The sequence below is a fragment of the Citrus sinensis genome, chromosome 7 (genome assembly GCF_022201045.2).
Source record: "Citrus sinensis cultivar Valencia sweet orange chromosome 7, DVS_A1.0, whole genome shotgun sequence".
Taxonomy (NCBI): domain Eukaryota; kingdom Viridiplantae; phylum Streptophyta; class Magnoliopsida; order Sapindales; family Rutaceae; genus Citrus; species Citrus sinensis.
This window is the reverse complement of record NC_068562.1, coordinates 22,017,680-22,039,420: the sequence shown is the minus strand read 5'-3', so window position 1 is coordinate 22,039,420 and position 21,741 is coordinate 22,017,680. Positions and strand designations below refer to the sequence as shown.

At 32.7% G+C, this 21,741-nt stretch overlaps 1 protein-coding gene across 3 annotated transcripts in view; it reads left to right on the top strand.

The window, feature by feature from the left end:
- LOC102618551 (alternative NAD(P)H-ubiquinone oxidoreductase C1, chloroplastic/mitochondrial) overlaps positions 1 to 14,231 on the top strand; it is a 50,022-nt gene extending 35,791 nt beyond the window's left edge. The window contains exons 1-12 of one of the 3 annotated variants that reach the window (XM_052444619.1): positions 7,455 to 7,585; positions 7,618 to 7,696; positions 7,821 to 8,005; positions 8,993 to 9,088; positions 10,433 to 10,499; positions 10,626 to 10,809; positions 11,188 to 11,281; positions 11,404 to 11,616; positions 12,634 to 13,041; positions 13,187 to 13,263; positions 13,630 to 13,733; positions 13,821 to 14,231. In XM_052444619.1, coding sequence (XP_052300579.1) covers positions 7,648 to 7,696; positions 7,821 to 8,005; positions 8,993 to 9,088; positions 10,433 to 10,499; positions 10,626 to 10,809; positions 11,188 to 11,281; positions 11,404 to 11,616; positions 12,634 to 13,041; positions 13,187 to 13,263; positions 13,630 to 13,733; positions 13,821 to 13,960 — 1,617 coding nt within the window. In that variant the 5' untranslated portion in view covers positions 7,455 to 7,585; positions 7,618 to 7,647 and the 3' untranslated portion in view covers positions 13,961 to 14,231. Of the gene's footprint in view, positions 1 to 7,454; positions 7,697 to 7,820; positions 8,006 to 8,992; positions 9,089 to 10,432; positions 10,500 to 10,625; positions 10,810 to 11,187; positions 11,282 to 11,403; positions 11,617 to 12,633; positions 13,042 to 13,186; positions 13,264 to 13,629; positions 13,734 to 13,820 lie in introns of those variants that run through there. The other 2 variants (XM_006464876.4, XM_052444620.1) reach the window with 2 other exon arrangements.
- Positions 14,232 to 21,741: the final 7,510 nt, after the last annotated feature.

Here is a 21,741-nt window from a genome sequence, read left to right as displayed (position 1 = left end):
ATTAATTAGAGAAGCTCTCACCTCCTGTCGTTCCCAACTCTCTCAATCTCAATCGTTCATTCTCAAGTCTCATTGCAATAATTTCACAAATCGGAACCTGAGCCCTGAGGTATGTTTTGGTTTTATTTTTCTTGCTACGGTTTTATTTAATTTTAGTCAAAGCTAAAATGGATTTTGGTATAATTGATCATAATTTATTTGATTATTTTTCTAACTAATTATATTTGTCATTTTATGCAGATTTTGACAAATGAAAAGCAATTGGGCCATAAGTTTTGACGACAAGATGCACAATATTTTGACTGTCAAATGTTGTTCAAGTTTATTTTAATTTTGTGAGTTTGTTTTGATTGAACATGGGGAGAACTTCTTTATTAGAATGTATTCTGTTGTCAACGAATTTTGTGAGTTCGTTTTGATTGAACATGGGGAGAATTTCTTTATTAGAATGTATTTTGTTGTGAACAAATATAAAAACAATATCAATTTGGATGACAGACACAAAAAATAACAAATAATTTAAATGCAACAATACAAAAGAAGTGGACATTTTGCTAATAAGCTCAAACCGAAGATCCAAACCGATCCAAACCAATCCAATCGGTTTGGATCGGTTCGGTTTACAGAAAATTTATGTCCATATCGGTTTGGAAATATTTCAAACCGATAAGTTTGGATCGGTTTGATAATATGTCTCAAACCGATCCAAACCGAATTTGCCCACCCCTAAATGTTGGAGTTGTAAATTGATCTTCATAATTATAAATAAAATAAAAACTTGTAAAATATCGCATAAAACTTGTAAATCAACATTAAGTGGCAAATAACACATTAATCTTATAAATTACACATAAGACTAGTAAATGTAACTTACAACTTTAATAAAAAATAGTAATTACCTGCTACTTAGGTAACAGGTCGCCTATTTATTTATAATTAATGGTGGTGATTTTCATTCAAATCTAATAGTTTACGTCCCTTACGGCATTGATACTGTAATTTTAATTACGGCATCATAGAATGACCTTAAAAAGAATAGTGATAGACCACAAATTTTGTACACATTTATAAGAGTAATGATAGCATCACTAATTTTTCATGCATTTAATCTCAAATGATGTGTCATTAACTAAGAGATTGCTAATTTTTTAAAAGATCCAAGAAAATTAATTGTATTATATATCATCAACTAATTGATAACGCCACATGATTTAGGGTAGTTTTTGGAATAAAAAACTTAGAATATGTGGAGCTGCTCAATTTATAATTACACTGGTTAAAGCAAATTATATGGATCATCTATTATTTTTATCTAACTAGTTCATTAATGTCATATTAGTTTGTATAAAATTTGTGGTTCTATCATCAAGTAATTACCAACGACCATTGAAATTTTAGTTAAACAACCTGAGAGAGGGAGTGAATTTCCTTGAGCTATGCTATCCATACCTCTTAGGTGTAGCTCAGTTGTCCTAAAATATCTCAGCTATGCAAATCTTCATAGAATTTCTTCCACAAAAACATTACTATTATGCAAAACAATGATTATACTATATTGTGTTCAATTGATATAGAGAGGGAATGGTGGGCAAAACACCCGATCCGACCCGAACAATTTCGAGTTCAGATTGAATCTGGTTGTGAATAGAACTAGATTGGATAAAATCTTGTAAACCTGATCGGGTCGGGTAAAAACCAATCTAATCCAAAAACCTGATCAGGTTGCTTTAAAAAAAAACTAAACCTAAATGGCTAAACTAAACAGTTACGAACACCATGGCTCACACCAACACTCTCTATGTTCCAAGCAAACACCAGAGCTCCACTTTAGAAAAAAGAAGACAAAAGTAAATTATAAAAATGAAGTTTAGAAGTCACTTCATTGTTCACTCTATTCCTTCTCTTCTTTCTCACAACTCACACAAACAACTACAAGCAACAACAGCAGGTCAGCACAACAGCGGGCCAGTGGTAGCACACCACTTCAACTGGATCTGCTGCATTGATGACAAGATCTGCTTGCTGCTGCATCGACGGTTGCTCCACTTCACTTCGATCAGATTTGCTCTACTAGTAGTCACCGACGAAACCCGTGAAGCCATCGATGAAACCCATTGCTGCTTGATTCATTGGCCACCGCTTGATCCGCGTGAAGCCACCCACGGTTGTTCCAATGAGACCAAGACTAAGATTCACCAAGTCCTCCAAGCTCACAAAATTTTCAATTTTATTTCAGTTTATATTTTTTTTATGGCAATCACTGGAAACGGACTAAAATGAAGTAATCACGTAAAAGTGATTTTGTAATAATTAAATAATTATTAAACAACCCCAAAATTAACAAAAATGACTCAAAATTATCCTTAACCCGAATTGACCCCAACTCAACCCGAATTTTAAATCTGATCCAATCCGATCTAAAATTTGGGTTGAGTTCAGATGAGTTTCTCTCCAACCCGATCAACTCGAAATCTGATCGGGTTGATCCGAACCCGATTTTGCCTACCCTTATAGAGAGGAATTCTCAATCTACTTATATACCCATGAATTAGTAGTTGCAGAGTTCTACTACCTTTGGTGTACTAATCAACAACACTAGCTTCTGTCTCATTCAATCAAGAAGTAAGCAAGTATACCAGGAGCAATGAAGTATCTTCAATCCATATGGCAAATATAACCCAAATAATCAAAAATAAATAACTAGGGTAGCTCAGCTTCCTTTATAGTGTTTGTAGAGCATACATATAATATATATATATTCTCATGTGGTCACAATACTTATAGTTTTTGAGTTGTTTGACTTAACTGAGTTAGAAATTAAATTCAAATTGTGCTGCTAACTCTCTCTAGAATCAATATTCCACAATTGTTGTATAGCTGGTTAGCCGCTAACTTTCTATAATTGATTCATAGTATTCTGAAATTAGAATTTAACCCAAAAAAATACTTCTCAAAATTATACTATGGCCCAATTCATTTAAATATTTTTCAAATAGATCCATTTTCAGAATTTTGAAAAATAGAATTGGTCCTCAAATCTTAGAAACATCCATTTTAATAAAATCATTTACTTAAAAACCATAAAACCTTAGTTCATGAAAAATGATGATTTGTCTAAGGTTTATAAAGAGTATCTTGAGCTTTTGAAAATGCTGAAATATGCATGCACCAAATTACATTAGCTTTACAATAATACATAAAAACATAAGCTAACTTGATTGATTCATCAAGCCAATTTTAATGAACTTCGATCATGTGCTTGGTTCATTAGTTGAAAACTCCCTCCGATTGGCATCCTTGAAATTTTGTTGTGGTAATTGTTAGAAGTTTACGTGATGAAATCCGCTGTAATTTATCCAAGACTGATAGTAAGAGGAAAAAAATGCATGTTCTGGGAGTGCTTGCTTTGCTAGTTGTTGTACAACTAAAAAAAAAATTAAACGCAAATTATCAAACATATGACAATGAATGGAAATAACAAATTAAAAAATATTACTATGGTCATATTGCTCTCTTATGTTGGGATTGTAGTAGCCACTTGAGAAGATAAATCTTGTATTTCCGAGTCCTACGAAAGCAACCAATACACATTTAAAATATATATTAAATTAATTTAAAATGAATGTATTAAAGTAATTTAAATTACTTTGATATAATATAATTACCTTTACAGTTGTGCTTATCTAAACATTATTCGACTTCTATTTTGACCTTTTAAATTGCTTTTGCTTTCTTTGACAATGTGGACGACCTTTATAACAAGGTACTATTGGATCATGTATGATTTCGGTACAACTTCCTGATCCACCATCAATGGTTTTATCATCACCGTCACATCGAATATTAAGAGATACATCCTTCATTACTCTCTCGATCCAACCCATAATATTTTTATGGCTTTCTTCATTTTTCGAAGCTACCTCAGCAACATCATAAAAAGTAATGCACTCCTCTTTATATCGTTGATGTTCAATACTCGAACTCCTCGCATCATAACTGACTTTGACTTTACTGTAGCATCTCCGTACATATGTCCTCCATCTTCGTATAATATACTTTTCAGGAAGTAATTATATAAGGTTACGTGACAACACTGCAATGGCGTGTCTGCAAAGAACACCCTTATATTAAAACGTTAAACACACATAACGAATTTCACCCTCATCTTTTTAAAAAATGACTTTAAAAGTCTTTTTTCTACTTTTTCCATTGTTTTCAATAACTTTATATTATGATCCCCCACAACCGAAAACCTCACAATATATCTTATTCATTAGCTCCTGCTGAAATTCTTGAAACTTGAAAATAGTGTACACTTCTTCAACTTGCTTCTCCATTGCAATACTGGTACAACATGGCATCTGTTGGCTAAAACACCTAGCATCTGCTTGCCATTCTTTCTCCATTTTATTTTCCATTGCTTTCTCATATTTCTCCACAAATTGCTTCAAAGTTGTTTTCGAATTAACATACCCATCAAAGAAAGCATTCATACTCTCAATACGTTGAGTGGTTGACATTCTAGCCTAAAAAGTAATTTTAATGAAACATGAAACCCAACGATTTCTTTCCTTATACAAATCATTTAACTATTGATAATTACCAATATTATATTTATCTAACATGTCATGCTAAGCTCCCTCGAATTCAACAAAAGTCTGTGAAATGAAACTCTAATGTCTTGATATTCTGCATACATTCTCAACTCCTCAAGCACCGTCTTTAGTATATGTCATAAACATCATCGATGCCCAGTATTTGGAAAAACAATTTTAATTGCATTTTTCATCGTTTTGTCTTGATCTGTAATGATTTCAAGGGGAGGAGAGCCAGATATACATGATAGCCATGTGTTAAATAACCACGTAAACATCTATGTGTCCTCATGCAAAATCAACTCACATCCTAACAAAATTGATTGATCATGATGATTAACTCCTACAAAAGGAGCAAATGGCATGTTGTAAGGTATGTGGTGTCAAATGTAACAACATCTCCAAAGTCTTTATAGGCTGCCCTACTCCTTGGATCTGCCCAAAATATATTTTTTAATCGACCCTCTTATCCAAGTCAAGACTAAAGAAAACCCATCATTTTTTGTTTCCATTTTCTTAAAATATCTTTGAATTACAACAACATCCCCTTCTCCGAGCCTTAATCGCCTCACCTTGTCAATATGATTTCTAGCATCTTTTTCTAAGAATTAGACATTTTCAAAGCCACCAGCCTTGATAACAATCGACTTAAAACTTTGAGCCATTTTAATTCCAGCTTTTTCGTTTATTTCAAGTTGTTTTTTTAACAAAAGGACTAGTGGTACAGTTGCATCGGTAATACCTACTCTTGCTCGGACTCACGGCATGGTTGTGTTCAAGGTTTAAATTTCCAATTACCCATTTTCTGCTAACAAAATCTAAATGTCCTCCAAGTTTAGCATTGCATCTAATTTTTTTGGTTAGGTTGAAGCCACAAAACATTAGTGGATTTGGCTTTTGACTTGCTGATTCGCCCATAAGTTTATGTCACATATCTCAAACTCCCATCATCCCCCCCCCCTTTCTATAAGATTTTTACATCATTGGAAATGACATAAGCTTTGTAATATTCAAACGTTTCATCATGACTATTAAAAGACATCACAACCTTAGGCTTAACAACTTTTTCCACTAATTCCTCATTATTTTCTTCAAAATCAACCCTCTGTAAATCATGCAATTCCTCAACTTCATCAACCTCCTTCCACTTGTTCCAAATTGTCCATTAACTACTGCAAATTAAAATAATTCAATATATTATTAATTAATTATCATAAATTCATTAAATTTAGAAACAATAATTTAAAAACAAAATGAAACAGCTCAAGATTCAAATTGAAACAGCTCAAGCTTGTTGTAAAAGCATTGCAGCATAAGGTTGGGATATACAAACAAATGCTCAGCTTATTAATCTACATTCAAAATGAAATATATAAACAAATACTTAGCTTATTACCCATTATATTAACGTAATTTAACAATAGCAGCAATATCGCTTCACGAAATAAAACAACAAATTCTTTGCAAATTCTACCACCAAGGGAAGTACAATGCAGTCTCATTACAACTGCGAAGAGTGTGAGACTCTTGGAAACAAGCAACTGCAAACAGCCTCGCAAGATTTGGCGCTGATACTTTACATATGCTAAATTTGCAAATTATCCATCATTCATTATGTGTTTATTTCCATCTTAACTCAATACTAAAAAATGATAGCTTTTTAAATTTTAATCCCAAAGGTCATTTGTATGGCACTTGTGAATCAAACAAACGGCTTTCTCATAAAATTGACAAATACAAACAGTTAATGAATAAATCTTGGCCTATATGCGTGATATAGGGCATCTATAGATCTAATTAATAGTTAGTCCGAGAAATTACACGTGAGCATATAATTCGCCAATAAACCCAAAATAAAGTTTCATATAAACATGAGAACATAAATGAGACTGATCAAGAATATACAGCTAACTACTTTCCCTAATGTATGTAAGAAAAATTGATTTTGCCAAATTCAATCAAAATTCAAGCTTCGAAAATAATATGCTGCCAAAGAAGACAATACCTTAGCTTATGCAAAGCCACGTAGAATCGAAACTCAACTTTTAGGGTAAATGCCGAAACTCAATCTTCTGTTAGAAAAAATTTACAGCTACTGTTAATGTAGAAACTCATCTTTAAGGGACAATGCCAAAAGTCATCTTTATTCAAGCTTTTGTTTTTGCCTTATCTAAGCCAAATCCTATGGCCTTGGAGGAAGATAAAGCTTAAGGATTCTGCATTTGGGTTCTGTCGTTCAAGTGTGTGGTGAAATAAAGAGGAAGAGAAAAACAGCTGGCTTCTATTGTTGCTTTTGCCTAAGTCAAATGGCAAAGTTTTATGGAGAAGAAAAAAAAAAAAAAAAAAACCGGCGTCGTTTTGTTGAACTTTCGGGATTTGACCCAGGAAAAACATCAGTATTGTTCAAAAAAATATATGATTTAACATATTAAAATATATAAAATAAAATATTAAGGGTTAGATATGACATGTGGAGAGATGCTGACGTTGAATTAACATGCACTAGGGATCTAATGACTATTACAGTATGTGTTCAAATATAATTTTATTGTTTTGGATATTAAAACTAATAGGGATTTAACGGTAGTTGACAATAAATTAAAATTTTCATCAGTAAATTGAAGTTTGTAAATCTAAATAGGGGACAAAATAAAGTTAACCCAAAATGATAATAATCTGATAATATGTCTAACCATTTTATTTGTGCCTATACCATCGTCAATTCGGTTGATTGCCCACTGATATTTTTGAGCATACAGTAATTTCCATCCGTTGGATGGATGAATTTAAAATCCAACGCCTGAAATTTGATGGCTGTAAGTTAACTAAGTCGTGGCCCCGAAATATTTTAACGAGGCAAGCGAGCTCATTCTCGATAATACTGTTTTCTTTTCTGCTTGTAGGCAAGCAGCGTGGAAAAAATGGAGCCATAGACGGGTCAGAAAATTCACAAACCATCAGACTTTATGAATTTAAATCTGATTCGAGACCTGTATTGAGCAGCATTACTTGGATTCGAGACCTGTATTAAGCAGCATTACTAGCATCTTATATGGCCTCCATTGCTTTATCTGCTTCAGCGGCGCTGTTACCTTTAAAACGTAAGTTTGTTTCCTCTCTCTTGCTTCAAATGAAATCCAATTGAGGTTTCATTTTTAATTCTTCTCAAATTAAGTCGAATCGAATTTTGTTTTTTTTTTTTTGTCCTTTAAACGTTTTAATCAGGAAATTCGGGTGCGTGGAGTAAGCTATTTCCTTTTTCATCAAAAAGTTACTTGTCATTTAAAACTTGTCGGAAGAATAGATTTATTAGTTTTGCTGCTTCGAACTCATCGGGTAGAAATGGCGATTTAGTAGTGACATCCGAAGACGAATCAGCTTCTCAAACGTACACGTGGCCTGATAAGAAGGTTTGTTTGGCTTCCTCTCAAAATCTCGTGCTTAGTAATTTTTTTTTTTTAAGTTAATGATTTCACAACTGATGCATTTGATGATTTGGAATTTAGCGAGATGCTTCTGGACATGAGTTCAGATAGCGAATGCTTTGATTCCCACACTACAGCAATAGAATCTTAAACAATGGAGCATTTGTTAGGACTTAGAAGTAACAGTAGTTAAGGTTTCATGTTTATACACCTGCAGAGTTACTCCCAGATTGGACCAAGTGAATATCTTCCATGCAGAATTGGATCCTTAAGGTGGGATCCCTAGTTAGACCATTGAATTTGAACTCTTGCGCACTCTAGGTGACCCTTGCATGCACAGATTTTTCTAAAGCAAATGTTACCAGATTGAATATTCCACTAACAAATACGCGCCAAGTTAGATTACAAAGCTCGTAGAGACCATGGAATTCCTTCCAAAAACTAGTTTTATCCCTCACCCTTATCGATCACCATTCTTTTTAGTTACTAGCAGAACTTTGGCCTAAATAAATTATTCGCCGACCGATGAATCAATCACCCCTGCTGCCATAGTGTTCCAAGCCAACAACCATTTCCCCTGACTTCTCCATGAAATGGAGATACACTTAATCTTTCAAATCTCTCTTGAAAGGGAGATGCCTATCAAATCTTTTGTAATTATGTAATTTTATTTTATGTTGGTAAAAAAAAATTAAGTCTTTTGTTTTCTTTTAATTTATGTATTAAGAAGATAACTCTTTTTTTTTTTTTTTGGTTCTTTTTTCTGGTTCTTTTGCCTTTTGTAGAGACAAAATTACAGCATTGTTAAATTTTATAGGACACTTGAGTTTAATGTTAGTTTTATTTTATCTTTCCTATAATCCCCACCTTATGGCTTGAGTTTATGGCACCTTTTCCTCTTGCAGAGAGATCAATTAGCAATTCTAGTTCTTAGGAACCATATATACTGACAGCAACAAGTTTTTATTACAGAAGCCAAGGATTTGTATATTAGGTGGTGGCTTTGGAGGCTTGTATACTGCTTTAAGACTAGAATCACTTGTATGGCAAGATGACAAAAAGCCGCAAGTAAGTTGTTATTATTGTTGTTGGTTGCTGTTAATTTTATTTTCTCTCTCTCCTATTGCTTTGGTATATTTCTTCCATCAAAAATTTGCATCCATTATAGGTTTGATAGGCAATGCTGTCATTGATGAATTGTAAGAAGATAGATGTAGTCTGGTTGTTACAGGCATAAGACTACTCATGGAATCTTATTTGGTTGGTTGATAAACAATGTTGTTTTCGGTGAATTTAAACCTTTATGATTTGGGAGGCCAGAATTTTTTCCCAAATTTAAGTCTATGTTTGGTCCTTGGTACAAGGTGAAGTTAACTGCAGAGAAGTGATTCAAAGGTTCCTTTCATGTGTCTCTCTTCTCTTTGGTGTGGATTGCATAAAAGAAGTGAAGAAACCTTTTGATAACTTCTGTCTTCAGTTGTCTAACATCCTCGAGATTGTCATAATTTCCTCATACTTCCCAGGATCAAGACTTTTAAGCTATTTTCATGTGCCGTGCAGTTGAAAGCTTTGTTTTTTAAACTTCTCCATTAGTCTTTTCGAATGCACATCAGCTTCTTTGGAGGCATAAATTACATTCTGTTTCATTAATGATTCTCCTTCTTTGGTTGTTGCAAGGACTTTGTTAGTTTGAAAGAACAGTATTTTATTTAATAAAGCATAAACAATAAATATCTGCAGGTTTCATATAGACAAGTGCTGTTCAGCAATTAGTATTCCTCTATTGCAAACTGAAATACATGATATAATTGATATTGTTATTAAGAGTTTACCAAGACAAAATATAGTATGTTTTTACATCTATGCTGTTTAATCAGATTGCTCCTTAGGTAGGGACCTGCTGTGTTTCTTAATTTTTTTTGGTAATGTAAAATGATATTTTCATGAAATTAAATTGAAGAGGTTGAAGAATGGTTTTATTTTTCAAAAGAAAAACTTATTGTGGAAGATCATTAATTTGAAGGTTTGAGATTTTGACAGAAATCTAATCGCCTACTTATTATACATTGTCAATGGCTTACAATGAATTAATGAATTAATACGTGTCCAATTTTGTTTTTCTGAAAACTGATGCCCTTATGTGAATAGTTCCATATGTACCAACTATCAAGAAGTGATCTTGGTGGATGTGTACTAATTCTAAAGAATTAGCTTTAAGCAGATGCCATGTTATTGAGTAAACGATCCAATTTTGACACCGAAAATCTCTAAACGTTTCTGATACCCACAGAATTGGATGTTAATTCAGTGATTTCTCATGCATTGACGCTGTCTGATTAGTTATTCAGTTCCATTTTATCATTCAAATCATACTCATAATGCATTAAATTTTTGTTGAATGTGTGGGACCAGGTACTTCTTGTTGATCAGTCTGAGCGCTTTGTTTTCAAACCAATGTTGTATGAGCTTCTCTCTGGAGGTCTGATGTACTAACAGTTATATTGATATTTCCTCCTAGGTTCTAGTGATGATTTAACTGGATTTTTTATCATATGAGAAATATTTTACATGGCTGCCAAAATAATAAGAAGTGCTTTTCTTGCAGAAGTAGATGCGTGGGAGATAGCTCCTCGTTTTGCAGATTTGCTTGCAAATACTGGTGTGCAGTTTTTCAAAGACAGGGTAAAACTGCTATGTCCTTCTGACCATTTGGGTGTAAACGGGCCAATGACATGTACCCGTGGAGGGACTGTTCTGCTTGAGAGTGGCCTTATCGTTGAATATGACTGGTATAGTTTGAAGTTTACCAGGCCTCTTTCAGTTGTTACTTATATAGCTTTTTCTTGTTTCTTGTTGAAATAAAATAATATAATAAAACTAAATACATATCACAAAAATTTATTATCAGGCCTTGGCTGATGTCTGTCATAATATTATTTATTTTTTTCTCATAAAATATGTAAGAGAATAGGTGCATCAGATTGTACTGAGATTATTGACTCTGCCTACAGAAGTATGGTGTGGAAAGTTAAATAAGACTTTGCAGGATATGTCTATTATGTATGGTTCCTTTTTTCAGACTTCTAAGCATATCAACTACCTTGCTTTTGGACTTTGAGTTAATTAAGAATCCCCAACTAATTTATTTTATTTCCCTGGGCAGCCAGGCTGGTTCTTTCTTTGGGAGCTGAACCTAAACTTGATGTTGTACCAGGTGCTGCAGAGTTTGCATTCCCTTTCTCTACTCTGGAAGATGCATGTGTAAGAGCTTGACTTGATAAAATACATCCCTTCTATCATACTGTATGCAGACAGATCTGGTTTCTCAATACTGCAACAGATTTATTGTTATCTTCCTCTCCATTTTTGTATCATTGATGCAGAGAGTTGATCGAAAGTTAAGTGAATTGGAGCGGAGGAACTTTGGTAAGGACTCTCTGATTCGCGTGGCTGTTGTTGGCTGTGGTTACTCTGGAGTTGAGTTAGCTGCAACTGTATCAGAGAGACTGGAAGAAAAAGGAATAGTTCAAGCTATTAATGTAGAAACTACCATCTGCCCAACTGGTACCCCAGGCAATAGGGAAGCTGCCTTAAAGGTAAGAAATCTAGATGCTGGCTCACAGACAGTTATTGCATGGTATTCTTGTTGGTTTTAACAATAACCTTTTTATGCATTCTTCTAAGACTATATCAAGTGATTCCATTTCTTTTTCCCGTCATTTTATTAATTCATGCTCCTTAAGTAAATATATTTATAGTAGATATAGTAGGTACCCTCTATAAGTAGCCGAATTGAAGATCTAAGAGTCCTACCAAATGCAGTTGGTTTGTGGTTTTTAAAATTCGACAATGATTTTATAATCATCATTTACCTCGGTTGATAGTAGTTTCATATGTTAACTTCACAGTTTGATTTCTGGTGAAATTGACCTAGTGAAACTGAGTAAAATTTGGTTCCCAACCATGTCAGCTGCTCTGGTGAGTCCGAAGACCCGAAGGGGAAGTGCACTGATTTTCTTGTAACCAAACCTAGTTAACAATGGCTGACGAAAATGTATTCATTTAAAAAATGAGAGAAAGCATAATGTCAAAGAGAATAACAGTCATAGGCATTTTCTTTATATTTGAATTGCTTATGTTGGCTTTTGATTTTTGTTGTAGGTATATGTTGGACCAAAGCTTTTCTTAAGAGGGAGAAAATAATGAAAGAAGGGATATATATAAAACTTATTATATTTTTAGTTAACATGTTTGACCAAAATTTAGGTTTTCTCCTTTTTTCCTTGGTTTTGGAAGGAAAGTGCTGAAGATTATGCTAGAGAGGGATTTGGGTTTTACGGAAGGTTGTCTGCATCTCTAGTGAAAACTGTATGAAATGTTTATTTTTATCTGTTCTCAACTAACAAAAACAGTTACATTTTAATAGCAGGAAGCATGTGACCTATGAATTTAATAGTTTGACAAGTTAGGGTGCTTTTAAACATCATGTCCAAATGTTTGAACCTACAGCGCATGACATCTTGTTTGATGCTTTCACCTTTTACTTGAGGAAATTATATTTTAAAATTTTAGCCACTACTGTTAATCTATATTATGTTTACTACTGATTTCAGGTTCTTTCAGCCAGGAAAGTTCAACTTGTTTTGGGTTATTTTGTCCGCTGTATTAGGAGAGTGGGTGAGTTTGAAGCTTCAGTGAAGCAGCCAGAGAGCGGAGCTATTCCGAACATTGCAGCAGACAAAAATTCAGATAAATATATACTGGAACTTCAACCTGCCATAAAGGGGCTAGAAAGTCAAATTTTTGAAGCAGACCTGGTACTGTGGACTGTCGGGTCCAAACCTCTTCTTCCTCATGTGGAGCCACCCAATAACAGACTCCATGATCTTCCCCTTAATGCTCGAGGACAAGCAGAAACAGATGAAACTCTCTGTGTTAAGGGCCATCCTCGTATATTTGCACTTGGTGACTCTTCTGCTCTACGAGATTCAAGTGGAAGGCCTCTTCCAGCAACCGCACAGGTATAATGCTCTTGGTTCAATTTCATACATGATGAACTTGCAATGCCTTAATGATGACCAGGGAAACTGAGGTTGTCTACTCATTTTGCTATGTACATCTTTCCACTTGCCTCAGTTTGATGACTTGCTTAAATGCTCTTCTCAGGTTGCCTTTCAACAGGCTGACTTTGCTGGTTGGAATCTGTGGGCAGCAATCAATGATCGGCCATTGTTACCCTTCAGGTTGGTGGTCAAGGAATTTCCTTAAATTAGTGGCACTACTTGAGTTTATTTTGTAGTAACTAATGAAATTGCGTAACTTATACTAGATAGAATTGGTAGCCATCACTAGCATGGAACTGCATGCTTTGGAACTTTAATGTGAGATTGGAAAGATTTGAACTACCTTCTCATGAACTTTTATCTTCCTCTTGTCATTTTCCCAGTGGGATGCTGGCTATTTTGAGCAATATCCTAACATGGTGTTAGAAATATTTTCATTGTTGATATCTTGAATGGCTGCACATTTTGTTCATAACTTACGCCAACTGGATCAGTTCTGAAAACATCTGTCATCATGGCCTTGCACCCTTGCCCATCAATTTCCAGGTTTCAAAATTTAGGGGAGATGATGACTCTTGGTAGAAACGATGCTGCTGTCTCACCAAGTTTTGTTGAGGGGGTAACGTTAGATGGCCCTATTGGTCACAGCGGTAAGGTTCTCCGTGTCCTCATACATTTGATTCTCTTTCTTTTCTTTGGCATTATATTCTTAGCAACTAATTTTTCCTTAATTGTAGCGAGGAAATTAGCATACTTGATCAGATTACCGACCGATGAGCACCGGCTTAAAGTTGGAGTCAGCTGGCTCACCAAGTCTGCCATAGATTCAGTTGCTTTATTACAGAGCACCTTAACAAAGGTTTTATCAAGCTCATAGATTCTCTCATAAGACGAGGCCGAGTAGCACATGCCTTTGTTGTATTTCGTAGACAACTGCTTCCTGTCAATTTGTCGATGGAATATCGAAAGTCGATGTCCTGTACGGAGCTCTTTTCTCTTTGTTTTGTACCTTTTTAAATTGAATGTGTTTCAAATGCTTTAATTCTATTATTTTTCTTTGATTTAATCAACCCAAATATGCATTTTAACAATGTATAAATTGACCACAAACTGCAATAAATAGTAAAATAGATTTTGGTTTGTTCCAAGGTTGGTATCTTTAGTTTGGTCTGTGGTGTCTGCCTGCGAAAGGATACTTCGACGATTAGATGAAATTGTTGGATCTATAGATAAATGAAGTGCAAAAGGACTATTGGTATTTGGTAGTTGGACCCTAATGTTTAGGTAAAATGACATAAAGCCCTTTTGATTCTTAGGAAAAGACCTCCAAACTTCATTAGTTTGAAGTCTGGACCTGCTGGATGCACCCACTTTCTTGCCTAAACTGGATGCAGGCTCCAAGACTTATTCACGGCCTTGCTGCACTAAAATGGTTCGAATCTTGCGTTCACTGGTGAAAGTCATTTATTTCCGTTAAACTTGTCAAAATGAAACTCAGACCCTGACATATTGGACAGTCTTGAGCCCCAGGCTCCGATACTAATATGTTGTTTTTTGAACTAAAAATTAATCGTAACACACAATAACCCACAAATAGTTTCTTTTATACCTCTAAATAATTTATGTGGTTTTTCAGTACATAAAGCATCTACATCCGCGGCTAAAACACAGCTTGTCCCTTTTAGCTTTTATGATAAAGAAACGTACAGAGGTATCAACCGTACAAAATTTCCCAGAAACTAGCATAAGCCTCCCAAAAATTTCTTACCAATTTTATAAAAACTAGATTTCCAGATTTTTCAAGTTAGTTATAACTAAACTTCGGTTAGCTTGGCAGTGGACCCTCTTTTTGCTGACTCTTCGTCGTGCCAAATAGGCAAAGAATTTTAACTGACATAGGGTTTACGCACCTCTTGAAATTCGTAACGAAGGAAAGCTGTCTTGACGGCTGTTTCAGTCAAGATATTGATCTGGAAAATGCAGCCAATGCCAACAATCATTAAATGAGGTGTTTTAACAAACGAAAATGATTTCACGTGGGTTTCGAAGGTGGGGTAGCAGCACCGCTCGAAACAAATTCCATATCAAGAGCCAAGCTTTTTCATTACTGCTTTCACGCCAGGTCACATTTCTTCAAAACGGTTAAAATCTGCTAAGCCCACACGCGCACATGCACACGCACTTTGGCTTAATTGATTTCTATTTGTGTTTGTGCGTGTATGTATATATATATATATATATATCAAAATTCTTAAATGCAGGTGTTCTTAATTTTTTTATACAGATATATTACTAAGTCATATATTTTAATAGAATCAGTATTCAATTCATTATAAAATTATTTGGCTTAATAATTTATATGTATTGACCCTTTTAAACTATATAACTTAATAGTATATCCACATGAAAATAAAAGCACCTACAACTGAAAATATACATACACATATATATATATATATATACATATATATCATCCACAATTTTAAATGCAACTTTTTAATCATTGAATTATAACTGATATAAGGGTTAATATTAAAATTGATATATAATTTTATAATTTTAAAAATTAATTAATTAATGTGGACCTGGCCTTATTAAATGTCCTCTCTCTCCCATCACTTCAAACCTATTTTGACCTTTTTTTTTCCCAAAAGCGTTCCAACTGCAAAAACCTTCTTCTGTTGCATAATTTTCTTACAGTTTAAACGTCCATTTTAATTAGAATAAAAAGAAAAAATTATCTATGTTAAGTTTACTTATTAAATGGTGAGTCAATTTATGTCGTATTCGGACAAATTATCAAAACTTGTCACACTGCTTTTGATAAGATTTGATATGCCAAGCAGTGGCCTGCTGTATCACAAGATTTGGAAAAGGCATGTTGAGTTCCACTCCACAATTGCTATTTGCTAGAGATTAATTAGTCTCCCAATTAATTTATTTTACCGTGCTTATCGTATCAGATTCAATTACCAAAGGCATTACGCATACTTCATTCGCAAGCTTCACCTGTTATATTAAATTGTTAAGAATTTTAGCTGCTGCTGTCTAATTTTAATTTGGTCGCTCCTTCTCTCTACCAGTACCAGAGCTTAAATTATGGTGGCTTATTATATTAAGGGGTTATTTGAGATTGAGGTACTGTAACTTTTAATTTACAATTATTGTAAAAAAAATATATAACTATAAAATAAAAGTTAATAATATGTAGTAAATACAATTTTTAAATAATAATTTTGACAATATTATTAAAGATATAATAGAACTTTCATCACACAAGTATAAAATTATATCAACGTAACTTCTAAACTACAACAACTAACCAAACACTTCAATGCGGTAACTTCTAAGATATAGCTGTCTAACATTAATCCCAAACAAACCCTAAATATTCAAACAACAATCGACCAGTAAAGCCAAGGGGAAACCTAGTGATTATTCATACTCTTGGTTATTGGGGGAAAAAAAGACTTGATTATAATCATAAGCATGAGTTCAAGAGTCGTACAGAAACGAGTGGTGGAAGAGAAGAAAAAAAAATGGGACTTAGGACCAAAAAAAAAAAAAACGGGTAAAATGGAAAAAAAAATTGTAATTTAGGACAAGAAAAAAAAGAGGGGTAAAATGTGTGAGAGAGTTTTAATAAGAAAGAGAAAACTAATTAAGAAATATGATTAAATCATATATCTAATCTTCACAGTTTATTTGGTCTCAATCTAAATTATCTAATGGTTAAAAATTATGCCTAAAATTATCTTTAATATTGTATCCCTTGAATCTGTCTCCACACACACACACACACACATATAGGGGGAGAGAGAGTTGTAATTAGAGATTTCCAACCATATTAAAATTAAGGATAAGTTAAAAGATAAAAGAATACAAATTTTAGTATACTATAAGGTAAAATATACTATATTAAACTTGTGTCTTTTTATTTTTTAATTTATCTCTGATTTTAATTTTAATTTTTTAATTTATCTCTGATTTTAATATAACCAGCTATTTTTAATTGAAAATTATTATTTTACCACCCGCACATCAACGACACAAATATTAAAATTTATTTATTGATAACTTATGAGTGATGTATGTGATGCTAGTATCTTTAAATGCAAACTTACGAGCTCACATGCATGATGCATCCAATGTTGGTAGTATTTCACATTCTTTTGTACTAGTAGCATATATTTATTCACACGGTGAAGTTGAAATTACAGAATAATCCCCAAATGTCGACACAAATTGTCAACATTTAATAATGGTCCCAATCCACCAGGACCGCCGTGCAGACGCAGTAAAATCATGCTTAAATGTTGTGCCGTTACGTTATAGCATACATATAAAAAAACAAAATCTTTAAGGCCCAATTATTTCCACAACTTGTATTGGTAGGACCTTTGAATTGAATGGAGAGTTGTTTGAAAAACGAGATGCAAAAGATGGACAACGGCCCATTTCACTTCCATTTAATAAGCATGGCTGCTATTTAAATAATAATAATTTACTAGCAGATTAATCATAATTTAATTTGAAAAATTAATTACAAGATTTCTTATTATTTAAAGACAATTTATTTAGTCAACCTTTGATTAACTTTGGGTATAACCACCCAAGACAAAATCAATGTAAATTTTCTCTTCTGCTTAGGAAACTTGCAAATTTGATTATACGTAATACCAAACCTCCTACTCCTACTGATTTTTAACGTACATGTGGACTTCAGCTAAGTTGCAATCAGCATTAATCTTATTTAATCCATGTTCATGTAATTTGCAATTAGATGATTAAGTTGACAAACAAGACATGATTAAGTTTAAATCGAGAAGGAAAGATATTCCATCAACTTGATTTTTCATAACTCATTTGGGGGGGGGGGGAGTGGGTGGGGATTAGGGATGGCAAAAATCCCCACGGGGACGGGTACTCTTGGGGATTTTCCCTATTCAGGGAGGATATGAGGATAATTTCATACCCAATTTCTTATTCGGGGAAAGGACGGAGAAATTTTTTTACCCAATTTCTTATTCGGGGAGGGGACGGAGATGAGGTGGAATCCCCATCCCCTACCCATTTCCCCATTTTAAATTTTAATTTAATTTTTATTTTTTAAAATTACTAGTAAATAAATAATAAAACTTGAATTATAAAATTATAAGTATTGGTAAAAATAAAAAAATATCAAAATATTTATATTATTAAACTTTTAGGCCTAATTAACTAATTAAAGTTTTAAATTTTTATTTAGGACATTAAAAAGACCGGATAGATTCTATTAGCCAAAAAATTTTGTTTTAATTTTAATATTCATTAAATATTTAAAACTTAAATCTATTTTTTATTTATTTTTAGATGTTATAATTGCCCACAGCAAATCATAATTTTAATATCTAATCTAATTTAATATTTGCTCTTGATTTGTTTCGACTTAACTATTGTGCTGTAAAAAAAATAGTCCACATTTATAAAGTGTTCACGCCACCATTGAAAAGTTAATTTCGAATCTAAATTTGATTTTATTTGTAACAATTTTGTATTAGACTATTAATTTGTTCATGATAGTTAGTATCCCTTGCATGCTGCGTTACTTACTAATTTAATGTATGTGACTTTTGTAATGGATATTAATGTAAGATATATTTCGAACTTGACTTTTATTTGAATTTTTTATTTTAATATGATTAACTCAAAATCGAAACAAAAAATATATATATTAGTTATTCGGGGATCGGGAACCCTCGGGAATCCCCTGTTATTATTCGGGGAGGGGATGATGATTCTTTTAAATAATTCTGACGGGGACGGGGACATACGCAAAATATCGGGGATGGGTACGGGGAGATTGGTCCCCTCCCCTCCCCTCCCCATTGCCATCCCTAGTGGGGATGCGGGAATGACATAGTGTGGATGTCTTTAATGCTTGATGCCTGCATTCATTAATTTCTTTTTTTAGGGAAATTGTCACTTTCCCTCGTGATTAATCACAATCTAATAATTATCCCCTTAATATTATAATTTTATAATATTATATGATTTTCAAAAACTTTTATTCATTTTCTTATAATTTAGATACATAAAATAAAATTGATGGATAAAACTTAAATTAAAATTTAAAAAAAGTTCTATAATATATTTTCTTATTTAAAAAAAAATTATATTAAATAAAACTAAATATTACAAAATCAAAAATTATTTTACTTCTCTCATAAATTGCCAATATATATATATATATATATATATATATATATATATATATATATGAAGACAATAGTCATCACTACAATTGGCAACCCTAAATTATATAATTAAAATTTCATTAAACACTAAAAAGTATAGGTTTGGGTGCGACTAATTACTTTTTCCCTCAATTCGATCAAGGCTTTTCTCATCTTCTCCATAATTTGGTTTGAAAGAGTGATTGATTATGGAATAATTTCGTGGGCGCCCACCACTCCCATGTACTTATTTATATGCTTAATTAATGGTCTTTCTAGAGCCCCTGAAAAGGCTAATCAATCCATTTAAAGCTACTAGATCACTCGATTTGTTGTGCACTTTGATAGTTGCTATAAAAGGCATAATTAATCTGACAACAGTCTAAATAATTAATTAAGGTGTTTATAGTTTTCTTTGTACTTTAATTTACACGACGTTTCTCTTGAATTATCACATCAATTACTATCGGAGCGTTATCATCTTTTATTAGTTTGAATTTTTATTTTCTTTATTCTAATTTTTTCTTCCATTTAAGAAGGTCATGCTCTCAGTTTTCTTTGTGAGACACGAACTCAAGACCTTGACTTTAAAGCTACTAGATGTCTAGATCATTCGATTCGTGGAGCACTTTGATAGTTGATATAAAAGGCATAATTAATCTGACAACAATCTAAATAATTAATTAAGGTGTATATAGATTTCTATGTACAATTAATTAACACGACGTTTTTCTTGAATTATCACATCAATTACTATCGGAGTGTTGTCATTTTTTATTAGTTTGAATTTTTATTTTCTTTATTTTGTTTTTTCCTTGCATTTAAGAATGTCATTAGATTTTACCCCCTTTTTTTTTTTTTTCTGTAAGGCTCGAACTCAAGACCTTGATTCTAAGAAGAATAAACTCTTGATTATCACTTAAGTAGGACTTCCCATGTATTTTTTTATAATAACTTGTATACAACATAATCTTATAGTAATGACCAACGTTAATCTCAAAATTTTCTAAAACCAAACACAAATTCTAGTAAATGTAAAGAGGTTATAAAGCTTGGAGTTTAATTAGTTTCACTATTCAATTGGTATGGTGTAAATATATAATTTACAAGGAAATTACTAACAGTCCACCTAATTTTTAGTAAAAGTTCTACTAAAATATATAAAAGCTTTAAAAATTATCATCCAGATCTACCTAATGTTTGTCAATTATGTCATTGGTTCATGTTTATAGTAACCTTCATTAAATGCCGTGGTCGTAGGGGTGAAATACTGATTACGTACCAAAACTCTTTTTTCCTTTTTGAGTGAAAATTATCACCTGGGAACTTTTTTTTAGAGAAAGTTTTATTGAGTACACATCAAGGTCTCCTACAATTCACGTAATAATAATAATGATACACTTTCAAGGGCATAATAGTCTTTTTGCAAAGATTCCTTGAAATATTATTATCGAGTTAATGAAAAATTGACTCACTGAGAAAATTACAGGACTTACGTAGACTGAAAATAACTTCTAAATATTTTGTTTATTTTCAAATTTTCGCTACCGCTGATAATTTCCCGACGCACACATCATCGTTTGTTGTTATAGCTATGAATTATAATGATAAGACTTATCGTTTAACATGCACCATGACAACTCTTGCTTATGGCCTTAAGCTTCAGATCAATCAATTTCAAAGACACTTACATTAATGATTATAATTTGATCACTGCTCATTAATGTTTCAATATTAAATTACGGTCTCCCTAAGTTATATCTAATCAAACTTACAGTAAGATAAAAATTCACTATATATTAGCCCACTTGGCCCTTTTGCTCCCTTAATTCTTTTTGTATTGCTTTACTTGATTGTAAGTTACAATCATTTTAACTCAGACAAACCCTAAAGTTAATTGCAATTGGATGCTTTTTATTAATATATATATATATAGCACGAAAATATAGTTGGATTGTGTGCTGTAATCTGAATTAAAACTCGTTTGTTCGAAACTTTTTATAGCTACTGTTGGTGAAGAAAACTCATTGTGCGGGGTTAGACTAAAGATTTTTAGATATTCAATCTAAAACACTAATTTATTAGGCGGAAGAATTTATTCTAATTATAAACAGTTTATTTGAAGGTAATTTTGTTTTTTAATTGATTTTGTCGGTAAGCTACACTACAGACTAAGTTACCAAAAACTGCAAGTTACGTAAATGATTGGATAGTGAATAACAAAGAAGAGTTAATTAATTAATTAACATTTATGAATTAATTAGACGTGAAGTTTTACCTGTAAATATTGAAATGAAAGAACGATAAGTATGAAAAGGACTCCTTCGTTAATTTTATAAACTTTTTATGGGAGAAATCAATACATTACCAGAAAGCAAGAAAACAGTTTGATGTTAGCTTTGAATTTATAACAATAACAATAAATACAGTACAAGCCCCATTT